Source organism: Heterodontus francisci, chromosome 5 (genome assembly GCF_036365525.1).
Source record: "Heterodontus francisci isolate sHetFra1 chromosome 5, sHetFra1.hap1, whole genome shotgun sequence".
NCBI lineage: Eukaryota > Metazoa > Chordata > Chondrichthyes > Heterodontiformes > Heterodontidae > Heterodontus > Heterodontus francisci.
In genome coordinates, this window is record NC_090375.1 from 75,211,890 (window position 1) to 75,229,062 (window position 17,173).

Genomic DNA, 17,173 nt, shown 5'->3' on the forward strand with positions numbered 1-17,173 from the left:
AATTTCAGGTATTCTCTTGGTATCAGTGCTTGCAGGACACAAGCAGCAAATGTTAGCACTAGAGCAGAATCAATATCATTCTACTAATGTTATATTAATTGGCGTACCACTGAGCATTTAAAATTAAAATTTGTCCAAGCATATTTATAACTATATCCTAACTTTTCACAGTGCAGTTGAGTGCAAGTTATTTTATCTCACTCTCTATCTTTTGTACTCACAAAGCATACAAACACACTAATAGTTCAAAGAATTCTTATTCCATTAAAAGTAACTTATGTTATATGGAACTCAAATATATGCAGTTGATTTTCTGAGGGTTTTGCACTGTTTGTGTTTCTTAATTAATTATATTTGACCATCCCCATGCAGAGTAGTTGAGCATGAAACCTCAGTGCTGCAAAGTATCGCCACCTTACACAATAGCGTTAAACATTAATTCACTGCAAAAGTAGTTTAGAATTTCCACTAATTTTAGAACAGGTTAAAAAAAACTAAAAAGGGAATGCCGTACCTGCACAGAATGGATTGGCAGGGTTGAAATTAAGTGGAAACTCATGCGATACCTGCAGGGGGAAAAAGCCATCAAAAATAAAAATTGTACACAAAATGTAAAATCAAATTAGCTACATTTTTCATTAATTGCTCCATATTTACCTGCCAATTCGGGGGTATCTGTGCACCAAATCCAAATGCCGGGAACAGTTTGTCTCTAAAATAAAATAATCACAATCAGAAGCTTGCCAGTAAACTGAAAGCAACAAAAACATATTACCAGCAATGAGCTACAATAAATATTCTGCAAAAGCAAGTCTAACAGTATATCTCCATCAATGTCCCCAAATTCAAAAGGTGCTTTCATTGCAGACCAAATGGTTCCAGCCATACCTCAACTTGTTGAGAATGCCTAGCTCAGATTGAAATTTACTCACCAAGAAATAGCTTTGCACGTGTGCCGACAGGCAAGCACAGTGCTCAGGCGATCCAACGGAAATCAGAAATAATATTCCTGACTTCAAAAGAGTTCTAGGCCGGAATTTTAAGCGTGCCGGATGGGAGCCATCCACCAACCGCCAAGTCGGTGGTGATCCCGCCTCCGCCGGGTCGGGTTCCAGACTGGATTTTACTGTCCCCAAGCCCTTAATTGGTCTTAGGTGGCACTTCTATCGCATTGAGGCAGCAAATCCCACCTAACGAAGCTACCAGCCAACCAGCGGGCTGGCAGCACTTAGTCCCAGCAACGCCACTGAAAGCAGTGGCCATTGCTGGGACTACAGCCAGTTTCAAGATAAAGAGGAAGGATGGTCCCGGAAAAGATGCAAGTTTTTGGAGCCTCGCTGGGGGTGATCGGTCGGGACCTGGCAAAGCACGGGGGGGGGGGGGGGGGGGGGGGGGGGGGGGGGGGGGCAGTGTTCTGTCGGACACAGGATGCCCTACCAGGAGGGCCCCACCACCCCTACCCCCTGCCATTGCCATCCACAGGCCGTCAGAAGTGTGCCTACGTCTCTATCAGGCGGCTTTTCTTAGACCTGAGCCACCCACCTGCCAACAGTAAAATCCCTGTGGCGCCGGGCGGAGGCCCTTAAGTGGCTGTTAATTGGCCACTTAAGGGCATGAATTTGGCTGGGGCGGGCGAGCCGTTTCTCGGCGCCACCCCGCGTAAAATGGCAGCAGAGATGGGAGCAAGTTGGAAAGGCCACCCCCCACCCCCCACGCCTCCCACTCCATTTTATGATCCCCCCCCCCACCCCGCCCCACCCCTGCCACTAGCCCGCTCTTTGAGGCGGGGGGGGGGGGGGGGGGGTGGCGGGTGCTGGCATAAAATTCTGGCCTTCCAAGTTCTCAGACTAATGGGACCTCGGAAGCCAGTCCTCATCTCCTTCCAACAGAAACAGGCTGTAGAGTAGGCTTTGATTACACAACGGAAAAAAATGACCATCAAGTAAAATTAAATTAAATACTATTCAAACAACAGAAATAGAAATAATGGAGGAAGAGAATGAATTAGAGGTGTATGGGTGATAAAGTACAAAAAATGAAGACTATGCTGAAGTTTATCTCGCTCCCATTCTCATTTATCCTTCAAAAGGGCAATTAGGGATGGACAATAAATGCTGGCCTTGCCAACGACACTCTAAAAATGCTCAAGTTTATTGCAGTGAAGTGACAAAAGATGAGCTAAAAGATAAGGTATCTATCATTTCTTTATGTCTAACCCTGTAGACGAATTTGGCAAAAATTCTATTTTCTTTTGAATATTGCTCAAGCCAATAGCTTTTCTTGATCTACATTAATGACTTGGACAATTTCAAGATTGGCAGATGATACAAAACTTGGAAGTATTGTGAACAGTGAAGAGGATGGTAATAGATTTCATGAGGACATAGACAGTTGGTAGAATGGGCAGGCATGCGGAAGATGAAATTTAATGCTGAAAAGTGTGAAGTGAATCATTTTGGTAGGAAAAATGAGGAGAGGCAATATAAATTAAAGGGTACAATTCTGAAGTGGGTGGAGGAGCAGAGAGACCTGGGGGTATATGGGCACAAATTGTTGAAGGTGGCAGGGCAGGTTGAGAAAGAGTTAAAAAGGCATACAGGATTCTGGGCTTTGTAAATAGAGGCCAGGGTACAAAAGCAAGGAAATTATGATGAACCTTCATAAAACACTGGTTTGGCCACAACTGGAGTATTATGTCCAATTCTGGGCGCCACAGTGAAGGCTTTAGAGAGGGTGCAAAGAAGATTTACTAGAAAGGTTCCAAGGATAAGGGACTTCAGTTACATGGATAGATTGGAGAAGCTATGATTGTTCCCCTTAGAGCAGGGAAGGTTGAGAGAAGAAGGGTCACTGACCCGAAACGTTAACTCTGCTTCTCTTTTCACAGATGCTGCCATACCTGCTCAGTGATTCCAGCATTTCTTGTTTTTATTTCAGATTTCCAGCATGCACAGTATTTTGCTTTTATTTTAAGGTTGAGAGGAGATTGAGTGGTGTTCAAAATCATGATGGTCAGAACAGAGTAGACAGAGAGAAACTGTTCCCATTGGTGGAAGGGTCAGGAACCAGAGGTGATTGGGAAAAGAACCAAAGGAGAGATGAGGAAGATCTTTTTTATGCAGTGAGTGATTAGGATCTGGAATGCACTGCCTGAAAGGGTGGTGGAGGCAGACTCAATCCTAGCTTTCAAAAAGGAATTAGATAAGTACTTGAAGGGAAAAACAACTTACAGGGCTACGGGGAAAGGGTAGGGGAGTGGAACTAGCTGGATTGCTCTTGTAGGGAGCTAGCACAGACTTGACAAGCTGAATGGCCTTCTTCTGTGCAGTAACCATTCTAAATAAGAGAGTGGCCAATGCTTCACATAGCCTTACATGGTATGTTCAGCAGTCTGTTCAAATAATATGGTCACAGTTTCAGTGATAGCTGATTTCACTTCATGTGGAAGGTACTAAACTGCCCATATGGAAAAAAGACGTACATTTACATGGCACAGTAAGCTAAAATTCTAAAATCATCTATGCAGCAAAACCTCTGAGACACACATCAATAATCTGAAGGAAGCAATGAACTAATTTTAGGTAATCTCTACTGAAGTGGTCTAGAAATAACTTGATCTAAGGTACTAATTAAAGGTACAACTATTTGAAGAGCTTATAACTGACTGGTTTATTAAGTAAGAAACTACATGACTGCCTTAAAGAGAAGTTATGCAGTATTCTCCCCAGGCTAGGTTGAGTGACAAATGCTGATAGATTTCCATTTTCATTCCTGCCATCCCACCCCCCCCCCCCCCCCCCCAAACCTCCTGAGGAACTTCACTTTTAGTCTCTATATGACTGGAAGTATCTGATCAACAACCAGAGAAGCTGGCAACCAACCAGGCAACAGGGAGACATACAAGCCAATAAAACTACTCTTGGCCTCAGAAATTGTTTCTCTAGATCAAAAGCTCATCAGATATACAACAAGAGGGCAGCCTCTCAAACCCATGGCTGGGGTGACTGCTCTAACTTCATATAACAGGGCACTGAAATTCAATACTTTCTCTGTATCGCAAGATTGAAAATTTCAAATATTGACGGATCTGCCTGGCAGCTGAACTGCAAGTTCTTATTCACTATGGTCAAGCAGCAAAAATAGGCCTGTTGATAGGGATAGTTGAGGAAGGAAAGAAACCAATTCCTCAGATTACGTTTTATGAGCCCACATTATTTACAAATGCACTTTAGTCCTCCAAAACAAGATAATATAACAACTGCATCATGGGGTCTGCATGAATCTATAGCTCAATAGCTCAACAGGAATCAAAATAAAAACTTGTTAAAATTTACATATTTTGTGTTTCATTCACCCCTCACAAAACACACAAAAATTACATCACTTCCACTTGGAATGCAATGAATAATTAATATGGATGTTTTATTTTTATAAAATACAGAAGCTAAAGGCATTTAAAAATGCTCATGCCCATGATCAAGATAGTCTACAAAACATATATTAACTCTGACTGATTTATGATAACTGGTGTGAGAGCTGTCAGAGCTTCATCAAATTTACAGCATGAAAATGACAGATTTTCTCTGAAACCAAATTGGTGACTAAAGAGCAGCTTGCAATTGATTTTTTTTTAAAATGGCTTCTTAAAACTCACGCAAGCTACAGGTGATTAACAAGACTGGTAGAGGGGATATTGCTCTGCTGTTATCTCAGCCACTGGTGAAAGAAAAACATTTCTAAAAACTGATGGAAGAAATAAATAAAAAATAGCAAGTGTTGCAATTGTACAGTAGGTTGATCACTGTTTAAGAAAAAACACAGATTAATATTTCAGACGCAATAGTTCACAAGAACTATAAGCTTTAATGATCAGTTCCTATCAGTTCTCTGACCAAACTAGTTTATTTCCAGCATTTTCTGATTAAATGAGAAGCTGTCTTGTATTTCTGTTAGCTGTCACAAGTACAGATGGTAATATGGTAGGGTCTGAGCAATTGGTGGGATACTAAATTACTGATAACTACAGTTGAAGATAAAATTCGACAGTAATTCCTGCTCAAAAATGAATTATCTGAACCATTCTTACACAAAATAATTGTCATTTTATGGAGCATTTGTAAAAAATCTTTCCTCTTGTAACGTGACAACTGAGGGGCAATCTGAAAGATATTTAAGGTATTGAAAGAGTTTGACAGGGTAGACACAAAGAAGATGCTTCCACTTGTGCAGGAGATCAGAACCTGGGGACATAAATATTAAATATAAGATAGTCATTAATAAATCCAATAGGGAATTCAGGAGAACTTTTTTTACCCAGAGAATGGAACTCATTACCATAAGGAGTAGTTAAGGAAAAAAAGCACAGATGCATTGAAGAGGATGTTAGATAAGTACGAGGGGGGAAAAAAAAGGATATGTTAATGGGGTTAGATGAAGAATGGTGGCAGGAGGCTTGTCTGGAGCATAGACACCATGGATCTATTGGGCCAGATGGCCTGTTCCTGTGCTGTAAATACATTGTAATCTAAATCTGCCTTTCAAAAAAATATATAAATAAAACAAAACCTAGAAATAAAGTCGACAAAGTTTCTCTTGCAGATTTTAAGGCTAAAATTCAAATGTATAACAATAAACAGAATCACTAAAAATGCCAACAAAATTTTCACAATTCAATATCTGAGTCAGTAAATAATCAAGATCAAAGCGATGCCATAGGTTTTACACACTCAAATGCAGCTGCAAATCACTGGCAAGCAGAAATGAGATTCCTACACAGAGGAAGAGAAGGCAAATTGCCTCAGTCTGATCTTGTACTTTCTAGTCATTGTATTTTGTTTTAAAGAGAAAATATTTGGCAAAGTCTTGGAATCAGGTCCACCCTCTGGGCAAGGATATTGGCGTAACCCAAGGAAGACAAGAAAGGGGCACATAATAAAAGGCAAGAAGCCAGACTGATAAAATAAACAGGAATGCATTACGTATCATAGTCCTGAATGATCATTCCAACAGACCAGATTGCCATCAGGTATTCATTAAATCCATTAGGACTTATATAATGTAGAGAGTCGGGTTTACGAGGGTCTCCATTTGAGCCTGTGAAATCAATCCCAACCTGCAATTAAAAAGAAAACATTTGCTAGGAATGATTATAAAACACAACACAGATCCTTAATGTAGCTCCATCAATGCTGAATAAAGGTCATGTTAGTTGTTGTATTAAGAGTGGAACTCCTCAGCTTTGTTCCTTAAGCATTACATTTTATTTGATTGAATACTGAAGCTCATTCTTGTTTAAATTCCTCCTCCAACTGACATGCAGATCCATTAACAGAACAAGTGAAACAGTTATACAATATAAAAGCAAAATACTGCAGATGCTGGAAATCTGAAATGAAAACAAGAAATGCTGGAAATATTCAGCAGGTGTGGCAGCATCTGTGGGGAAAGGAGAGGTTCGTTAACTCTGCTTCTCTCTCTCTCCACAGATGCTGCCAGACCTGCTGAGTATTTCCAGCATTCCTTGTTTTTATAATTGAAACAGTTATTTGCTTTTATATCCAATAATAGTGTAATTATCAAGCACAAATTTTTTTGGCACTACCATGATTTGTAATGAGGTGTTTCCATGATACAGAGCACCTAATAAGTGCATCTCTAGACATTCCCGGTATTAAGCAAGCGATTTTTCCAAAGAAAACACTGGCCTGCATTTTGCGTTCAGACTATGCTCACTGCTGACCTCAAAGAAAGCTGCCTACAAAGGTTGACTGGGATCTAGAGTGTCAATACCCTCATTTCCAATGTGACTATAGTGTCGCCATCTATAAACCAATCTGGTGTATTCAGCAAGAGGGAAGTTATCAGAAAGGTTGAACAGCCTCCAGACTGAAGAATTCTTACTGACAGCAAATTAGGGTCTAAAAAGCATGGATTGTAATTCACTTTTTGAACATTTTATGGAAAGCGAAATAAAGATTGGGCCATACACATGGGTTTAAGATAGAAGCTGAAATATCAAACAAGCTTTGAAAAATAAAATTATTTTAAAATCATAAAATGTTAGCATGGAATAGAGGGAATGGTACTTTACACTTATAAAATTAGTTCTTCATGGCCAGAGAGGTCATTTAGAACACCGTTAAAAGTTTAGTTACAACTCATTCAAGGCTTCACATTTTCAATGTTTCTTTAATAAGTTTCTAGTGCATAAAAAGTTATATTTCATGTCAATTTAATAATTCTTTGATGACTGTATCTGAGAAGCCTGCAACAGTGTACCCTGTGGAGGAGCAGGGTATTACTGACAGCAACTTTTGGATTTCCAAGCTTAACTAAGTTACTGTCAGATTTACACTGTAATGACGGCCAGTGCTGAGAGTTTCACAGACATCACAACTACAACTTCCGGCCATTTTAATCTACGGTAATAATAAAGGTGCAGACGTGCAGTTTCCATTGTACAGTCACTGAAAGGGTTGGATCACCTTTTTGGTTCAGCCTGGAAATCCCACAAGACACAGTGCCGTCCTTTTAAAAATTGAATAAATTACGTATTTATTGATTGTTCCATTTAACAACAAGCACGTAAGAGATGGTGGAAAATTATTTCTCACTAGTAAATTTGTAATCTAATTTAAAATGAAAAGTTTGTGGAAATCTGATCAAATGTGCATTGTTCCATACTTTCATACCTCCATACCTTATTGTGGAAAGTAAAAGCTCATGGTCTAGGGGGTAACATATTGGCATGGATAGATGATTAGTGAGCTAACAGGGAACAGAGAGTAGGCATAAATGGGCCATTTTCTGGCTGGCAAGATGTAATGAGTGGTGTGCCACAGGGATCTGTGCTGGGGCCTCAACATTTTACAATTTATATAAATGCATTGGATGAAGGGACTGAAGGTATGGTTGCTAAATTTGCTGATGACACAAAGATAGGCTGGAAAGTAAGTTGCGAAGTGGACATAAGGAGGCTACAAAGGGATACAGATAGGTTAAGTAAGTTGGCCAAGATCTGGCAAATGGGGTATAATGTGGGAAAATGTGAAATTGTCCATTTTAGCAGGAAGAATAAAAAAGAAGCATATTTTCTAAATGGTGAGAGATTGCAGAGCTCTGAGATGCAGAGTGATCTGGGTGTTTAGTAGGCAGGTACAGCAAGTAATTAGGAAAGGTAATAGAATGTTGTTTATTGTGAGGGGAATTGAATACAAAAGTAGGGAGATTATGCTATAGGGCATTGGCGAGACCACATCTGGAGTACTGTGTACAGTATTGGTCTCCTTATTTGAGGAAGGATGTAAATTCGTTGGAAGCAGTTCAGCAAAGGTTTACTGGAATACCACCTGGAATAGGCTGCTTGACTTATGAAGAAAGGTTGGACAAGCTAGGCTTGTATCCGCTGGAGTTTAGAAAGTAAGAGGTGACTTAACTGAGATCCTGAGGGGTCTTGACAGGGTAGATGTCGAAGAGATGTTTCAGCTTGTGGGAGAACCTAGAACTAGGGGGGCCGGGATTTTACCCTAGGCAGACGGGAGCTATTCCACCGACTGAAAAATTGGCGGCAAATCTGCTTACCCCTGGCCTGGGGATCTGACCCGTATTTTGCGGGTTCCCGGGCTTTAATTGGTCCGAGGTGGGACTTCCACCTGCTTGAGTTAGGAAGTCCTGCCTAATAGAGCTGTCAGCCAATCAGCAGGCTGGCAGCTTTCAGTCCCAGCTGCACCACCGGGAGCGGTGTCAGGGAACCCCGGAACGCAGATCAGTTTTGGTTGCCTCACTGGGGATGGTCGGTCGGGCCCTGGCAAGGCAAGGGTGGTCGATTGGGGGGACGGGCAAAGGGCCCCCCCAGGATGTCAGAGAGCAGCCTGCTTTTAACAGGCAGCTTTTCTCGGGCCTGGCTGCCCAACCAGCCATGGGTAACATCCCCGTGGAGATGGGCAGAAGCCCTTAAGTGGCCACTTAAGGGCCTTGATTGGCCTGGGGCGGGCAGGCTGTTTTTAGCCGCTGCCGCCCTGCGTAAAGTGGCGGTGGAGGTGGGAGCAGTTCTGGACGGGGCCCCCCGAGCCTGCCGCTCCATTTTACGCCCCCCACCGCCACCTTCCCGCTCTTTGGGGGGGGTGGGGGGGGGATGTAAAATTCCAGACGGGGCCACTGTTTAAAAATAAAGGGTCGCTGTCAGGCAAGACCCCCACCTGCCAAGACTGAGGCACACATTATTTCACCACACGAACATTAAAACTTTAAGTTACAAGCCACTGACCGGAAATACATTTGCACAGTAACAGACAGTGTTGGAACAATGGGGACCCAGTCATTGATTCCCCAATACACAGAAGAAGTGGTCAAACCAGTTTTAGTCACATGACTGACTGTTGCAGAGGTTTGAACTGAGAGTTTTAAATTGGAGAAAACAGAAAGCTCCTGGTTTGAGAACATCTCTCTCCTGTCTACTCTCAACTCACTCACATCGGCTTCGGAAACCATTGAAGACACGAGAACCTCAAAGAGAGAAAAGTCTCCTATGTTGAACAAGGTTTAGGAAGAATACTGGGCCCCGATGAAAAGTAAGAGTTGCCTACAATCAAAGACTCTACAGCGAGCTGGAACCAAGAAACAGTAACCGGAAACCCCCTTCAGACACTGCCTCAAACCTTTCACTTTATATTTTCCTCTCCTCTTTTCTGTCCCTATCTACATGTATGTATCACGTGTGCATGCTAGCATGGGCGCGTCGTATATCCGTAGGCTTTAACCGTATTAGAGTTGAAGTTTAAGGTTTAATAAATTTCACTTTCCTTCTTTAAACTGAAGAAAGCCTGTTTATGCTCATTTCTTTGCCTTACAGTTGGAAAGCTGTGAAGAAGGATTCACAAAGAGGAGCTCAAAACACGGTGTGTTTAAAATTGAATCCTGTTACAATAAGACCATTTAAGACAGACAGGGGGAGACATTTTTTCTCTCAGAGGGTCGTGAGTCTTTGGAATTCTCTTCCTCAAAAGGCGGTGGAAGCAGAGTCTTTGAATATTTTTAAGGTATAGATAGATTCTTGATAAGCAAGGGGGTGAAAGGTTATCGGAGGTAGGTAGAAATGTGGAGTAATCAGTTCAGCCATGAACTTACTGAATGGCGGAGCAGGCTCAAAAGGCCGAGTGGCCTAATCCTGCTCTTAATTTGTATGTTCATATGTTCGTATTCCAGGCATCCACTGGGGACAGGTGTGGTGCCTCCCAAGCAGAAGCCCACTGCTGCATCAAGGAGGTGACCAATGCCTTGTTCAAGAGGGCTTGCGCTATGTGCACTACTGGACCGACCTTGACAGTCAGGCAAAGAGGGCCATCGCTGGATTTCCCCAGGTGCACGGTGGGGGGCAGGCCTTGCGTGACGAGGAGGATATGGAGGATGGAGATGAACAAGCTGCCTAAGGGTTTTCTGCAATGGTGCAGGGCTGCCTCAGGCATTGCGGCTGTTGGAGCTGGGCTCACTGACAAAGGGGCTGTGGAGCCAGTGCCCACACTCAGAGCATCCCTGAGGGGAGCCCCCAGCTGTGGAGATCAGCCTCTCCTCCTCCCTTTCGAGGCCTAATTGAACTTCCATACTCATCAGAGAAGGACAAGGAGTCGGAGAAGGCTCCAGGCACCCTGTCCTTCAGTCGCTTTGCCACTGCTTCGTTGAGCTCATGGCCAAGGCTATGGCATGTAGGTCTGCATGCACGTGTGGAATCTGGCTCACCATGAGGGTCGCCAACCTCTCACTGTAGGAAGCCTGCGCTCACATGCCTGAGACATGGCAGCACTCATGGTATGAATGGACTCCTCCATCATCTGCTCATGGCTGTGCATTGCCTCTAGCATCTCCGCCATATGTTACCTTACCTCTCTCAAACATCAGCATGCCCTGTTCTGTCGACACCAGAGACTTGTCATGAGCCTGGGGCTCATCATAAGCCAGGCCACCCACAGTCCTCTGACTAACAGAGGTCTCGGCAGTCTCAGCCACAGCTAGGTGCTCGGTCACGTGTGCGGTACTCACACACAGCCTGTGACCCTGATTCTACAGCTGAGTGGAAACCACCGAGGTGAAAGTATTTTCACTGGTGGAAGATGCAGGAGAGTCATGGGACAGTGCATTCTCTGAGCCTTCCTCCTCCTCAGAAGTGGACGGCTATCCCTCTTCTGCTGGAGTCTCCTACGGTCGCCGTCCAGCATGAGGGAACGCAAGCATGTGTGGATTAGGCTGTGCAGATCTCTTCATGCCAACCATGATGTGGATCTACAGAAGTGAACTGTATGTTGATGGAAGCCAATCCTCACTCTCTTGCCTCGAGAATCCAGTCTCTCCATCTGATATGGAGCAGTCGTGCTGCATCCCCGTCAAGTCTGATGCCTCTTTCTCTGCTGTGGAGAAAGGCCAAAGATCTGGGATGCCTCTGAGATAGTCACACTTCGCAGAGAGATCAATATGTCCGACCACTCTCAGGGGAGTTAATAGGGGTGAGTTGTGAAAGAAGGTGGCCTGTGGCCTAGATGCAGCCATGCATCTGTCAGGATGAGGTGATGCCTAACACCCCCCACTGCCATCACCGTCGTGGTGCCTCCATCCCCAAGTCCCTCTTCCTCCTGCATAGCCACTTGTAATCGCTAAAAAGGTGAGAAGTGTGGAGCAGTCAGCTTGGTAGAATGCAGGAGGTTATTGACCTTTTTGCACCACTGTACCCATGTCCGAGGTGATCCCACAGCTGCTGACCTAAGTGATCTCCATCCAGACTTGCCTGGTCAGGCAGGAGGACCTCTTCTTGACATTGTTGGGGAAGAGGACCTCACGCCTTTCTCTTGCAGCCTGGAGAAGTATCTGGAGAGAGCCATCGGTAAACCATGGGCCACCCTGTGTTTTGCTTCTGCCATCCTGCAGGGTCCGCCTCAGGGCGGGGTGGCTGGGGGACCAAAATCAGTGTAGCAAGGCTCTCAGTTTTGACCAGCTAGTAGTGAATACGTGCAAGGAAGCAATGCATGCAGGGCTGGCAGGCATTTAAATATGGCACCAGCACCTGCTCCAGAGTCATCTGATTCTGTATTCAGCGTCTCGCATCCAGCCCATGCCACATGATTTGATGGGCCCTTTGCCTCCATTATCCAAAGTGGTTGGCCGTTCACGTGACTAGCGTGAATGGCACCCACCTCCAGAACCCATCATCTGAACCTGCGGCAGGCTCACTAAATTCAGCCCCAAGGTTGTAAATAGTCTGGTACACCCCGAGATAGCTCTATGCTGTGACGCAGAGGTTTCATTTCTCCATGCCACTGATCCCCTGGTCTCAGTCATGCTTTTGTGGCGAGATGCTGCATTGAAAAAGAATTGCTTCCAGGCTGCTTTCATGCATATGCTAGTGGCCATTTCACAGTTAGCTCAGTCAGTCATATTTATCATGCAGTTTAACAAAAAAATGTTGGTGTATTTCCTTCAGGAAAAAATTCCATATGGAACAGATTATTTTTCATCACTTAGTTTAATGAGGGTGATATAAAGTGAGCATATAGCCATCGAGACTAAAAGCTACATGTATTACACAAGTATGCATGGTGACAGAATAGGTGAGTGCAACAATACAAACCAGTACAGCAACAGGACACAGATGAATGCTGCAGTTAGCAGATTTTTGGCCAGGTATCAACTAGAGGTTAAGCATTACCACTCCACAAGAAATAATTGAGACCAAAACAACAATCCATTACTCAGTAGAAAATTCAAGACTTCAACAAAAATCAGTTTTCTTGCCTTGGTCCGTGTTACGGGATGAAATAAAGCACAGGACGAAATAACAAATGTAAATAAAGTGGTTTGTATTAATATAGCCAAGTCGTTTGCTGGTTAATATTAATTCCTTCTTTCTAGAGCACACTTTAGCCCCTATTCCAAAATTAGACCACTGCTTCCAAGAAAGTGCAATGGAAAGAAAACAAAATGAGAAGAGAATAACAATGAGAGAACTGAAGAAAATTAAGGATGAAAGTAAACTCCAAGGATTGAACTAATGAGGCCAAATCATTAATAAGAAGAAAATGAATTTATTAATTTCAACTCATTATAAAAATTAGGTTACATGCTAAAAAAAAAATCACCTATGTCTAATTTTCATTCCCCAAAACAGACTGCAAACTTCAGCTAACGTTCTTGATCAATTTACATACTTGAACAATTTACTCACAATGAAGTTCATCTGACAGCCACCCATGATGTAGTCCAAGAAAGAGTACTCTTTCACAATCTGCAATTCAAACATTTAGAATTTTAAAATCCGCATACCAGATTTTTTCTGTTACACATTAATGATCTATTACTCAATACATCAATTAATATTCTTACCTGAATATTAATATCTGTTCACGTAAAAGCATTCAATAGTTTCAACCAGTGAGCAGCATTGTGAATTTTTTTTAAAGTTTTAATTAACAAAGAAAACCATTAATTCCCTCAATTGACAAAGTGTCCACTGTAGCAGCAACATTGAAAAATAAAGAACTTGCATTTATACAGCACCTTTCATGTCCTCAGGACATCTCAAAACATAAATGACTTGCTCCCCATTCTCTGCCACTATAGAACAGGTCACTCACTAGGAGGTGCAACAAACTATATTGGTTAAAGAGAAGCAGAGTTAACGTTTCGGGTCAGTGACCCTTCTTCGCCTCAGGGCGGGGTGGCTGGGGGACCAAAATCAGTGTAGCAAGGCTCTCAGTTTTGACCAGCTAGTAGTGAATACGTGCAAGGAAGCAATGCATGCAGGGCTGGCAGGCATTTAAATATGGCACCAGCACCTGCTCCAGAGTCATCTGATGCTGTATTCAGCATCACCCTTCTTCGGAAGGGTCACTGACCTGAAACGTTAACTCTGCTTCTCTTTCCACAGATGCTGCCAGACCTGCTGAGTGATTCCAGCATTTAGTTTAGTTTAGAGATACAGCACTGAAACAGGCCCTTCGGCCCACCGAGTCTGTGCCGACCATCAACCACCCATTTATACTAATCCTGCACTAATTCCATGTTCCTACCACATCCCCACCCATCCCTATATCTCCCTACCACCTACCTATACTAGGGGCAATTTATAATGGCCAATTTACCTGTCAACCTGCAAGTCTTTGGCGTGTTGGAGGAAACCGGAGCACCCGGAGGAAACCCACGCAGACACAGGGAGAACTTGCAAACTCCACACAGGCGGTACCTGGAATTGAACCCAGGTGGCTGGAGCTGTGAGGCTGCGGTGCTAACCACTGCGCCACTGTGCCGCCCTTTGTTTCAGATTTCCAGCATCCGCAGTATTTTGCTTTTATTATATTGGTTAAAGGCTCTGTTGTCCATGATAGATATGTACCTGCCCATGTACTTCGCACAGCAACACAGCTAAGACAGGGAATTTGTTAATGTGGTGGTCATGGACACAAACCCAAAATTCATAGTGACATGTAATGGCATAGTAATATACCATGCCAGTGTTGTCTCGCTGAAAAAATAGCTGGCACAAGAGAAAAGAATGTGAAATGCACGTAATTTAGGGGTTCCACTGGAGCTGAAGAAAATGTTTTGAGCAAAAGCTACAGTAAAACAGAAGTAATTTTCCTTTTAATATATCCATAGGAAATTAAGTCATAAAGCAGCACACTAGACTTACTTTGATAGAACAAGTTGTGACCAGGCTGGCGTGGATTTGGCTCTATTTTTCTTCCAAACATAAAACTACATTCATGGGATTTTGCAATGGCACTTTCAACAATGTCTTCTTGTTTTGAAAAGCACGTCTCATGTGGGCAAAGCCCAATGCGTTCCTTGCTTTTAAAAAATTGGAACTGTGATTTTTTTTTCAGATGAGGCTGGGGACGTGGGTTTAACTGATGTATTAATCTGTGCTCAGCTAAATACAGGTGAGAAAACCAAAGCCAAAATAATACAATATAATCAGTTACTCGCTGCAGTTTACAACTCACTGTAATTTAGATAAACTGGGGAAAATAAAAAAGTTGGAACTGAAATTATCAAAGTCAATCCTGACCCTTATGTGTTTGATTCATATCTGCAGGAAATACTGTAATAGTGCTGTAAATAATAAAGAAAACATTCACACTCTGCCAAATATATTTAGTGTCAGTGAGGGAAAGTAAGACACAGACCCATGCACAATTGTGTAAATAGAAGGGATGGGGTGGGAAGAGTCACTCAAGACACTGGATAGGTGCAAGAATCATATTAGAGGAGCAACTATATAACTGTTGAACAGATTTACAAAAACAAGTCTATTCTGAGAAATAAAAACTACAATACTTACCTGGCACAATTTAAAACTCACAATTCCTGAGTTTTTGTAACTTCTCTTTTTCTGTTTCTTCTTTGGATTGATACACTCAAACTCTGCCTGCAAGAGAAACATCATGAGAAGTATTATAGCGGGTCATGAGAAATGGATAAGCTGATTCATGGTATTCTGTATGAAAACAGAAACCTTACTATACACAGAATGAAAGGAATGTTATTAGCATTGACTAATCCAAGTGTTTTTTTCAAGCAAATTATTTTCATATCAGGTTTGCCAAGAATGCTGCAAAGCTTCTTTATAACAATAGTCTCAGTTCACAGGCAGGTTGCTGTGGGTGAAATGCAATCAGACACAAATTCCTTCCCAAAGTTTGAAGGTCCAGTCAGACTGGTGGGGAGTTTTGTAACAGGCCACTGGTGTGACTGAGTGGTATCAACAGGGGCTTGTTTCCAGATTGACTACCTGCCCTCTCAACCATGAATTGTACCTATTTCAGAGGAAATGAAAAAAAAATGGAGCATATCAGAGGAGGAGAAAAGTTGATTCAGTATTGGGAAAATTTAGGTTTTGATTAAGTATATTGTACATGAGTTGACCATGCTAATCAAGGTCAGGATTTGATCCTGAAAACCTCTGGTCCAAGTCCAAAACTATAGGGTAGCACATTCCTCCGAATGTAACAATTTCATAGTTTTGTAAACCTCCGGTCATTTACTCTAAAATGACTTGTGGCAAGCCATGCTAACCTGGAAAGATTTCAAGCCAATTTATACATATTTTTAAAAACAGATTTCTATTGGAATACAATTCCGGGGTTGTGGGAGGGGTGGGGGAGGGTGTGGCGGTTGGTGAGAGTGGAGGGGGTTACCACGGGGGAAGCGATTGCCACCTGGGCCTCAGAGCTCCTGATTAGGAGGCCCCTGCCCGCGCAAGGAGGCTGCTGGGGTTCACCAGGCAGTCTCCTCACACAGCGGAGGGCCCACCCACTGCTGGTAAAATGCCAGCGGCAGCAGGAAGAAGCCCTTAATTATTGGCCACTTAAGTGGCTCGACTGGCCTCCGGATGGGAAGACTGTTCTCCACCTTCCCCACCTCTTGTAAAATGCCAAGTCAGCAGCAAAGCAACAAGCACTCCACCCTCTGCCTTTCCACGCCATTTTTACAGGCACCCACCCCCCAACGCCACCTCCCAGCCCGTCCCTAGAGGGCTAGTTTAATTCATACATGTCTGTATTATTGCCTAGTGAACTGGTTCATAAAATCACCTAACTTGATCCCCATCAAGTTCCCCATCAAATGCCAGAAATCTCAGTCATGCAGAAATCAGGTGACTTCAGATTGTGCTGCACCTAAATGTTTCAGCATAGATCTATGGCAGCTCATTATTTGTATAAATTCAGGAAACTCCCATGAGTAGCTATTTTGCCTAGGGCGGGGTGAAGCTATGTGAATGAGCAGCATAGGATTTCAACAACTGTATCTTGGAAGCTGCACCAATGATTGAGGTGATTCACACACACCGATGTTTCAGAATAAATCAGTTAGACAAAAATTCCCTTGGAAAATAAACAGAATACCACCTCCTGTGCCAAAAATTTCCAAGAAACTCCAGGCCTAGATATTTGTAAACTGAAATCCAGTGATAATCACATCGTACCCTAAAAAATATTTTGCAGTAGGCAGTCATGGTCGTCAGCTTCATTGGAGTGATTGAGACACTAAGATTTTTAACACTAATGCAGGACCTTTCCTCTCCTCTATGTACATAATAACCTACTATCTAAAATAAATTAAACATTTTGCACCTTTTGTGAACTTCCTGTATCAAAATTGTATGTCATGCTAATATTTTGCATTCATTTAC

At 42.9% G+C, this 17,173-nt stretch overlaps 1 protein-coding gene across 1 annotated transcript in view; it reads right to left on the minus strand.

Annotated features, from left to right (window-relative positions):
• LOC137369914 (copine-3-like) overlaps positions 1–17,173 on the minus strand; it is a 97,933-nt gene that overhangs the window by 19,097 nt on the left and 61,663 nt on the right. Inside the window, exons 10-14 of the mRNA XM_068031641.1 lie at positions 15,323–15,409; positions 13,208–13,267; positions 5,979–6,112; positions 658–712; positions 515–566 (exon numbers count right to left, since the gene is read on the minus strand). Of these exons, the coding sequence (XP_067887742.1) occupies positions 515–566; positions 658–712; positions 5,979–6,112; positions 13,208–13,267; positions 15,323–15,409 (388 nt within the window). The remainder of the gene's footprint in view (positions 1–514; positions 567–657; positions 713–5,978; positions 6,113–13,207; positions 13,268–15,322; positions 15,410–17,173) is intronic.